Source organism: Babylonia areolata, chromosome 2 (assembly GCF_041734735.1).
Source record: "Babylonia areolata isolate BAREFJ2019XMU chromosome 2, ASM4173473v1, whole genome shotgun sequence".
In the NCBI taxonomy this organism is placed as follows: domain Eukaryota; kingdom Metazoa; phylum Mollusca; class Gastropoda; order Neogastropoda; family Buccinidae; genus Babylonia; species Babylonia areolata.
The window spans coordinates 67,176,834-67,187,672 of NC_134877.1; the positions used below are offsets into that span (position 1 = coordinate 67,176,834).

At 41.9% G+C, this 10,839-nt stretch overlaps 1 protein-coding gene across 1 annotated transcript; it reads left to right on the plus strand.

Moving 5' to 3' along the window:
- The first annotated feature begins 772 nt into the window (after positions 1-772).
- Positions 773-10,839, plus strand: LOC143276545 (uncharacterized). Its single transcript, XM_076581108.1, has 6 exons — positions 773-845; positions 3,362-4,275; positions 5,106-5,279; positions 7,585-7,770; positions 9,107-9,161; positions 10,388-10,839. The coding sequence occupies exons 2-6, from the start codon at positions 3,388-3,390 to the stop codon at positions 10,522-10,524; spliced, it is 1,440 nt and encodes a 479-aa protein (XP_076437223.1). The 5' UTR covers positions 773-845; positions 3,362-3,387; the 3' UTR covers positions 10,525-10,839.

A 10,839-nucleotide genomic window follows, 5' to 3' on the forward strand; every position in this document is an offset into this window, starting at 1 on the left:
CACACACACACACACACACACACAATCAACCTCAAAATTATCATCGGTCTCGTAACCCTGGGTGGGGTTGTGGAGGCACCACCGATGAACTAACAATATTCGGCTATCTATCTCGATCGCGGAGCTGTCAAAAATAAGTTAAATGAATAGAGAGAAAACGGCAAATCATTGAAATTATAGATTCTACGAAACAGATAAAGACGAATCACATTCAGCGATCTTGAGCACACTCCAAGACACTCCCCACGTACTCTTCCCCTTCACCACCACCCCACACACAACGACACACACAGGCGTGTAATTTTCTGGCATACAGTATCAGTGTCAGTATCAGCAGCTCAAGGAGGTGTCACTGCGTTCGGACAAATCCATATACGCTACACCACATCTGCCAAGCAGATGCCTGACCAGCAGCGTAAACCAACACGCTTAGTCAGGCCTTGAGAAAAAACAACAACAGTGTCCGCGACAATATGATGCCACGTACATCTATAGCACACATTACCTGATGTGTCATAATAATAATAATTAAAAAAAAAAAAAAAGGTTAAAAAAGATAAGAAAAAAATATGATCCCCCACCTCTCCCTCTCCCTCAATGGGACATTTTCTTACATTCTCCAGGCAAAATATGGGTTTGAATGACAGTGACCGCCTCCCCCCACTCCCATCCCAGTCCTCCCGTTCACTATGCCTGCTGTGGTGTGCAAATCAAGTCAACCCACAAACTTAAATGGGGCATTTGCCAAACGGCATTCACGATTTTCCGGTTAGATTGAGCCTTGGACTCGTCGAAACAGAAACTTGTGTGCGTGATGACGCGATATTGAAAGATTCCAGAAGCAGGTAGGAAGAAAATAAAAAGCTAACTACAATATATTTAGGCATTTCTCTTTTACTTGTACTTTGAATGGAAGATGAGGTAAACGTTTTTTTGTCGCAGTTTGTTGTCGCAGTTTGTTGTCACAGTGCGCCTCAGCCATTGTCATTTATTTTGGTCGTACTGTCCCCAACCCAAACCTGTCGTAAATTTTTTTGCAAGTTGCTGAGTGATTTATAGATTACATTATCCGAGCTGTGAGTGAGCTGTATGAACGAAGCATGTAACTTATTGTGTTGTTTAGCTTTCTTTTTATCACACTCACAGCCTCAGCTGGTACACGTTTTACTGGTATAAGTAACTCTGCTTCTTCCTTCTTGTTCACAGTTCAGAACCTGACTCATTCCACTTTCCAGGCAAAATTCAGAGCAGTGACCGTTGTCACTTGTTGTATGAAATAAATGGACTTGATCTTATGTATTATACTATTTATACTATATACTATATAGTTAAAGTGATCAAATTTGTCATGTATGTGTTGAAGGACCAAAGAAAAGTTCACTCAAGGGTTCACACACAGTTCAATCACAAATATTGATCAAGGATTGGGGAACTGGGAAGTAAAACTCAGACTGTACTCCTTTGAACAGATAGAAACTTTCTTCTGTTCATGTTTTTCTTGTCTTAACCAAAAAAAGATTATCAGCTGATCTCTCCCTCTCTCTCTGAGTCTATCTCTCTCTCTTGCTCTCAATAGTCTCATAAGTAAGTGAATAAATAGATAAATGAATAAATAAATAGATGAAAAGAAATATGAGTAGCATATGATATACTGAGCAGCCGGCTGGTAATTTTGAATATTTTTAAATAGAATGAATTGTTTGGTAATTAGAATAATTTGTTGCCACATATGCCTTTCATGATATACACTGCCAGTAGTGCCATATAAAGTTTTGACATATGTATTTATATATCACATACATTTTTAAATAGAATGAATTGTTTGGTAATTAGAATAATTTGTTGCCACATATGCCTTTCATGCAATACACTGCCAGTAGTGCCATATAAAGTTTTGACATATGTATTTATATATCACATACACAAACATATATACATATCGCTGGTGTTCTGTCTGTCTGTCCAGCAAAGTTTTGGAACAGATGTTCAGACAAATAACAAAAAACAGAGCATCCCATAACTTTAGCAGAAAAAAGAAGAAATCATAAAATGAAAATACAAACAGAAAGAACAACTACCCCAGATTCAGTGAAATGCATAACTGAAGATACTAGGTAACTAACTCAGAAGTATAATTTATGATCACTGAATTTCTTTTGATTTAACTTTCTCAGTTCTGATATTTCTTGGCATTAACTGGTTAGTGTTAACTTTTTGACTGTTGTTAACACAACCGACTTTGTCTTAACAAGTCTGTTGATCAATGAAAATGTAAACTTTTCTGTATTTAATAAATTGAAAGAATACTGAAGAGTTGGTAAATCTGCTAACGTTTCATTATATTCAGATCATAATATTAATGTATACAAAAAATCAATGCAAATCAGGGAAAAAAAAAAGAAAAAAAATGGCAGACATACAGTATTGTAACCAGTCAGAGACATAATCTTATATTTCAGGCCAGTGAAGCCTGTTCCTTACAGCTGGTAATATTGTTTTAACTAAAATTCCCACAAACCTTGTCCCTCCAGTCCCATTTTCCAAGGAAACAATTAACAAAGCACTGTTCAGCCCTCACCCTCGGCCTTCTTCCCCACCCTCCTCAGCACTTGAAAGGTTGTTGACCATGGGAACACTAGCTTGAACCTAAACAGTACTTGAAAGGTTGTTGACCATGGGAACACTAGCATGAACCTAAACAGCACTTGAAAGGTTGTTGACCATGGGAACACTAGCATGAACTGAAACAGCACTTGAAAGGTTGTTGACCATGGGAACACTAGCCTGAACCTAAACAGCACTTGAAAGGTTGTTGACCATGGGAACACTAGCATGAACCTAAACAGCACTTGAAAGGTTGTTGACCATGGGAACACTAGCCTGAACCTAAACAGCACTTGAAAGGTTGTTGACCATGGGAACACTAGCATGAACCTAAACAGCACTTGAAAGGTTGTTGACCATGGGAACACTAGCTTGAAGTTGAACCTAAACAGTACTTGAAAGGTTGTTGACCATGGGAACACTAGCATGAACCTAAACAGCACTTGAAAGGTTGTTGACCATGGGAACACTAGCCTGAACCTAAACAGTACTTGAAAGGTTGTTGACCATGGGAACACTAGCATGAACCTAAACAGACAAAGCCACATTTTTGGTACTTTTTTTTTTTGTTTTTTTTTTTGAGGGTGTGTGTGGGTGGGGAGGTGGGGGGGGCGGGTTGTTAGTTTTTTTTTGTGAACAGTATTAATTCTGATTTAATACAACTATAGTCCTGATTTACTCACTTACCATTACTTTGCCATTTATATTTTTGTAGTTTTTAGGTTCCAGACCTTATATTAGTTTTGTATGATTTCAGTGACGTTTACACATATATCCATCAAGATGGAAAAAGACACAGGAATTCATCCTGATTCCTCGCATGCAGTTGGTGACGGTGCCCCAGCTGATTCACCCTCAGACCTTCAGGTTTCTTCACACAGTGACTCTGTCAAACAGCCTGGCTGTGACTCGCAGACAGGTGGTCAGCGTGGCGCCACTGACTGTGAAACAGAGGATGTAGGCGACGGTGAGACACTGCAGCCCAGACACCAGTCATCACAACAGGCTGGTGATGAGAGTGACGATCACGATGAAGAGTTTCTGTCCGCTTCTGAAGGGGAAGGGGATGAGGACAATGATGATGATGACGATGATAAAAAATTAGAGCAATGGGCAGAGTCCCTGTCGGATCTGAGTGGTGATGTGAATGTTCCCATGCCAGCAGCTGTGGATGGTGAGTCCGAGCTGTGCTCCTCTGCTAAAAGCAAGGAAAGAGCACCAGCCCCAGACTCACACAGTGACTTGAACACTGCATCAACTTCTGCAACTTGTGCTGTTGAAGAAAAGCCTGAGGGATTAGGTGAGCCATCGTCCGAGTCCAGCACTGACTCAGACAAACAGGACAAATCAGAAATCACTTCTTCCCCCTCCAAAATACGTCAAAACATTATGTCGCCGCCAGAGAAGGATGCTGTGCTTTTGCCAGAAGACACAGAGGAACTAGTTGAAGAAGCCATAGCTGCTGCTGCACTGGGCACCGATGAAGAGGAGACCAGAGAGGAGGATGAAGTTGAGAAGCAGCAGCTTGGGGTTGAGGGTGATACAAAGGGTGATGATGAGAGCAAAGACAGTGAAGAGGCCAAGGAGCGAGAGAAGAAGGAGAAGGAAGAAGAGGAGGAGGAAAGAAGACGGCAGGAAGAAGAGGACACCTGGACGGAAGAGGAACGACAGGTGTGTACATTGGTTGTGAAGAAACTTGCAGCAGTTGTAGGTCCACACAGTAAACAGTATGTGTGTGTGTGTGTGTGTGTGTCACTGTGTGTGTGTGTGTGTGTGTGTGTGTGTGTGCGTGTGCATCATTTTATGTGCTCATGGCCACGCTATAATTGGAAATAAGAAATATTCATTGTTAGTGATTCTGCCTTTATGTATACATGTACAGATAATGTGTATGTCTGAACCATGTATCTGTCTGAATTATGTATAATAATGTGCATGAAGGTTTATTCTTACAAGTCTTTATGGAATGTGCATGTAGATCTGAGTTTAATCTGATCTCACAAGTCAGCGTATTTTGTGTGCATGTGTACATGTGTGTGAATAAGAGAAAGGCTGTCTTATGCAGCATGACTATGACTTTCATGTCACTATGTCAGTGCACATGTCATGCACTCAAATATATATATATATATATATATATATATATATATATATATATATATATATATATATATATATATATATATATATATATGCCATTGTTCAGTGGTAGTGTATTACCACATCTTCAGTGAAATCCTGGTGCATTTTTAGTTTATACATCATATTCATAAACATACACCTCCACCCAGCTGTATACATTACCCTCTCAATGCGTTTACCAAAAAATAAAAATAAAAAAAATTTAAAAAGTTCGGCAGATAGTGGTGTTTCATGAAGCAGTTGCTGTGGGGAACTCTCTGTATGTTCTGTACGCAAAGTTCTATGTACCACAGACTTCACCACGCTTAATTTTCTCTTGCTCAGACAATAGAATTGTTCTGATTCTGATGGAATCCCAGAGCCGCCTGGCAGAGGCAGTGAAGGTGAAAACTCGAGGCAACGACACCTTCAAGAGCGGCCAGCACGCTGAAGCCCTGGAGCTGTACACACAGAGTCTGCAGATCTGCCCCCTCAAGTACATCCATCAGAGGGCCCTCATGCTCTCCAACCGGGCTGCCTGTCACATCAAGGAGGTGAGTTACAGTGGAAAAATATACATGTATATATATACAATTTTTTGCTTGTGTTGTGTGTGTGTGTGTGCGTATGTGTGTGTGTGTGTGTGTGTGAATGAATGAATGAATGAATGAATCTTTATTTTCCAACGGTGAAGATATTAGCACTTTGGCCGACTTACACATCTGCCGTTGTTCTAAGAGACACACAAACATGTACGCAAATAAATGCAGTTACACTTAATACTTAATACATGTATAATGTACGAGCATAACACAGCGTCAAACTGAGAGACACAACATCACTCACATCTTTACGGAACGGAAGTGAGTAACACACGCACGCACACACACACACTAACACACACACACACACACACACACACACACCAAGGGAAAAACAACAACAAAACCCAAGCATGACTGCTACACATGAATGACTCAAGTGAAATTAACACAGAAAAGTAATGATAAAATTTTAAATACAGATGTAAGAGACATAAAAGACAGCAAATAAGGCGACGAGAGAGAGAGAGAGGAGGTTTATTTGAGTTGATCTATGAGAAGTTTTTACATGATGATTTATTGCCTGTACAGGAAGAGGCAGACTGATGAATATGTCAAGCTTGAGCGTAGCCCTTTTCTTTCAGTTGGCTTTTTGTCAGAAGGGGCTGGGGGCAGGAGGGAAGGGCTGTATTGATTGATCGCTGCTGATTCCTTACCTACCAGTACTTTTGACTTTTGTTTCAGCAGATCTGTCAACATGAATTGAGAGTAAACTTGTGGATTTTACGTTTGAAAATGCGTGGTGATAAAAGTGAGATACATTGTTCTGATTTGTTTCTGACGAAGCAGTGGTTTCTTTTCTTTTCTTTTCTTTTCTTTTCTTTGCACTGCCTCATCATCCGCTCTGTTTCAGTTGCATTGTTCCTACACTGCTCACTCTGAGCCCTCCATACACACCTGCACCTTGGTTCATTTGCAGCCAGTCATCACACACCAGAGGAAACCCTTCACAGCTGCCGACACACTTTAGTGGCGTTATGTAGTGTCTGTTTTGATTCAACATAGGCGCATTCGCAGGACAACAGCAAGCCATCTACAGATGAGAATAAGTGGAGCGATGGTCTAGAGGTAACGCGTCCGCCTAGGAAGCGAGAGAATCTGGTCGCGCTGGTTTGAATCACGGCTCAGCCGCCAATATTTTCTCCCCCTCCACTAGACCTTGAGTGGTGGTCTGGATGCTAGTCATTCGGATGAGACGATAAACCGAGGTCCCGTGTGCAGCATGCACTTAGTGCACGTAAAAGAACCCACGGCAACAAAAGGGTTGTTCCTGGCAAAATTCTGTAGAAAAATCCACTTCGATAGGAAAAACAAATAAAACTGCACACAGGAAAAAATACAAAAAAAAAGGGGGTTGCGCTGTAGTGTAGTGACACGCTGTCCCTGGGGAGAGCAGACTGAATTTCACACAGAGAAATGTTGTGATAAAAAGAAATAAATGAATAATCACTTAGTCAGAGCCAGACTGATTGCCCTCTGGAATTTGAATGGATACTACCACCACCACATCCCTCTAACAACAGCCACACTATGAATCCCCATTGAAGAGCTGATTTCCTGATTTGTGCAGTAGGTATGTTCCTATGAAAGTCAAGTGTTGGATGAAGGGATTCCCCCTGACCCTTGTAGCTTAGTTTTCACCAGGACAAGTCATGGGCATTCTGATTTGCCTCCTCATCAGTGTGAGTTCCTCCTTTGCCTCACCCTTCTATGTGGCTCCAATGAAGAGTGATGATAATTATCACATTTTATATGAACTAATGAAGTATTTTGATTTTAGAAACAAAGTCACATTTAACAAATAGTAAAGAGTGGTAACTCTCTCCATTACACAAGGTACACAACTTCAAGTCAGTGATGCTTACGCTACCGATTCAGCTAGCACACAGGTGAATAAAAGGTGCATTGGAACAAACCCAGACACTTCCTCAAAAAAGGAAGCGCCGGACCTGTCCTGATACCAGTCATTTGACATGTGCACACAGCAGCAAAGACAGAAGAAATATGCAAACACAAATTAGCTTTTATTCAAGACTGGCATAGCCTCTTTAATCCCGTTAAGCCTCTTTTATTTACCTGTGTGCTAGCTGAATCGGTAGCGTAAGCATCACTGACTTGAAGTTGTGTACATTGTGTAATGGAGAGAGTTACCACTCTTTACTATTTGTTAATCATTTCATCTCCTGGCCTCATTATTTGTTAATTCCAAAGTCACATTTAGTTTGAAAATGTGCTTCACTTTGTTGTCGTGATTGAGGGGGACTATGAGGCGGCCGTCAAGGACTGCAGCAAGTCGATACAGCTGGACCCCAGTTACATCAAGGCGTATTTCCGCCGGGCCGATGCCTATGAGAAGTTGGAGAAGCTGGAGGAGGCCCTGAAAGACCACCAGAAAGTGGTGGAGATGGATCGATCTCAGGCTGCCTCCTTCCACGCCTGTATGGTACGTCATTGATAAGTCTGTCTTTCTGTCTGTCTTTCGTGTTTTTTTGTTTTTTTTTTATCAATATTTGAACAATTTGTTGCTCACTTGCTGTCCCATTCTTTGAACTGTTTCAGTGAGCACACTGGATTTAATCTGACACAAATATTTTCTCATTCTCCAACCAGACCTTGAGTGGTGGTCTAGACGCTAGTCATTCGATTGAGACGATAAACAGAGGTCCCATGTGTTGCATGCACTTTGTGCACAGGAAAAAGAAGTCATGGCAATAAAGTGGTTGTGCCTGAAAGAAATCTGTAGAAAAATCCTCTTTGATCGGATAACAAATAAACTTGCAGGCACATAAAAAAAAGGGGGTTGTGTGGTGCTGCACTGTGGCAGTGTACTTTCTCCAGGAAGCGCTTCCCAAATTTCTCATGGAGAAATCTGTTCTGACAAAAAACAACAAGTATAGCCCCCTTACACAGCTACACACAGGTCCCTTGGGCACAGGCCCAGAACTAGCAGTCCATGAGGTAGGTAACTGTTGGAGTTATGTTGATGCTATTCTGACAGGTCTGTACAGGTACTGTAGTGTGTATACTGATGCACACATGTGAAAGAAAAAAACGATGAAGTCCCACAAAGATACAGGAAAATGAGAGAAATGAAATCTTGAACACGAGGCAGATGTGTTTGAAAACCTGCAAGCAGAACAGTTATGTTATGGCAAACACAGTGAGATGGAACTGGAAGATAAACATCATAATGTGTTTATGTTTCTCTTCTCCAGTTTTTTTGTATTTGTATTTGTATTTTTATCACAACAGATTTCTCTGTGTGAAATTCGGGCCGCTCTCCCCAGGGAGAGCGCGTTGCTACACTACAGTGCCACCCATTTTTTTTTGTATTTTTTCCTTCGTGCAGTTTTATTTGTTTTTCCTATCGCAGTGGATTTTTCTACAGAATTTTGCCAGGAACAACCCTTTTGTTGCCGTGGGTTCTTTTACGTGCATTGGGGAAACAAAGAATGGCCACAATGTAGTCATGTTCTCATGGAGATGTGATGTTTGACCTGTCTCTTATGTGTGTGGGTGTGCATGGCTGCATCTGTAATGATTATAAGTTTGTGAGTATATGTTTGTGTGTGTGTGTGTGTGTGTGTGTGTGTGTGTGTGTGTGTACTTCATTGTACATGGGTGTTTTCCAAAGTTAAATCCTGGGTGTTCTTGCTTTAAGTGGCTTTGTAAAGAGAAAAACATAGAGCAGGCATGTGTCTGATGATTATGTTGTGGGTGAAATGTGAACAAAACATTTTCTGTGAGAGTGACTTCATTCTGTTTTGTTCTGTTCTCAGAGGCTGGAGAAGGAAATCCAGGAGAGAAATGAAAAGCTGAAAACTGAAATGCTGGGTATGGATAATGTTAATTAATCATTTTGTACTTTTTGTTTGTTGTCTTCCTATTTTTTTTCTTTTTCTTCTTTCTTGCTTTCTTGATCATCATTGTTGTAATCACCATCATCGGTGTCTTCTTCTTTTCTTTGTCTTCTTTTTCTTTGACAAAATGGACTGTACATTTCATAAAACAAGCAAGCTAGACATGTATGTAAGTCAGCAACTTGGGAAACAGAAATTGAGGAGTTCATTCTTACTTATTTCATGTGAACTAAGGAAATTTATGAGTATTTGCTTGAGTAGTTGAAATAATGATGTAATAATAGTGTTGGTGTTGTACGGTTCTTTCACTTTCATTCATTAAACCCAGAGAGAACAGTGGTTGGACTTTTGAACATTTTATTCTAGTGTTAGTTATTCAAGGTCAGGTGAATGTGCAAGGTCATAGCTTGAGAAGCTAAGGGGATGAGGTCATTAAAAGGTGTGTTTTTAATCTCAGTAGGAGTCTCAGGTGGATAGTGGTGGCTGAAGAGCCAAAGCTTTGTCAATGTGGTATTCTTGTACATACCTACAGTAGAGCGTTTGACAAATGATGATGGTATGAGTAAACGCGAAAGACACGATGCTCGTTTAAACCGGTTGGTTATCTCACATCACGTACAGCGCATTCCATCTCTCTCACCCTTTCTACACGTACCTGGTGTCCAATGGTGTCTGGAAGACCCAAATTAAGTTCCGTGTAGAAATCTGAAGGATTACATTTGCAACACTACTACGTTAGTTGGAAAGTAGCCTTGCCATCATTGAATATTTTGATTGCGTTGTGAGGTTAAACGCTGAAGTGTTCTTGCCGTTTCGCGGGAGCAGAAACGGATGTAATTGGCCCCAAAATGCCATGAAAGGCATATAGGCTCTAAAACACCTTCAAACTGCGCTGGTTCCCCGAGTTGCAGCAAGGCTGAAGGACCTGCGGAACAGGAGTCCGCTGACGTTTGGTATGAGATCTGAACAACCAGCTGAGCAGGCCTGGGAACACTGATCTAATCGTCGATTTGTAGATGTAACTCCCATTGGGTATTGAAGGGTTCACTCGTCGTCACGTAACACGCCCAGAAGGCAGTGATTGGCTTGCCTGTCACTCTGTCAAGCACCTACACAATGGCGTGAATTCACTGCCCCCCAAATGGCCATGAAAGGCTATGGGACCTTTAACCTTCAAACTGCGCTGTTCCCGTGTTGCAGGCAAGCTGAAGGACCTGGGCAACATGGTGCTGCGCCCCTTCGGTCTGTCCACCAACAACTTCCAGCTGCAGCAGGACCCTGGCACCGGATCCTACTCTGTCCAGTTCGTCCAGAGTCCACCCACCAATGGCCATTGACCACCCTGTCACTTTCACTCTCACACACCTCCCCACCCCCCCGGCATTGTCACTGACTACCTGGTCACTCTGTCACACACCTCCCCACACCAAAGGCCAGTGACCTGGTCACTCTGTCACACACCTCCCCACACCAAAGGCCACTGACCTGGTCACTCTGTCCACACATCTGCCCCCACTGACGGTCACTGACCACCTGGTCACTATGTCCACACACCTCCCACCACCAACGGCCACTGACCACCTGGTCCACAAGCCTCCTCCCACCAACGGTCACTGACCACCCCTACACTTTCACTGTCTGTCCACATTCCC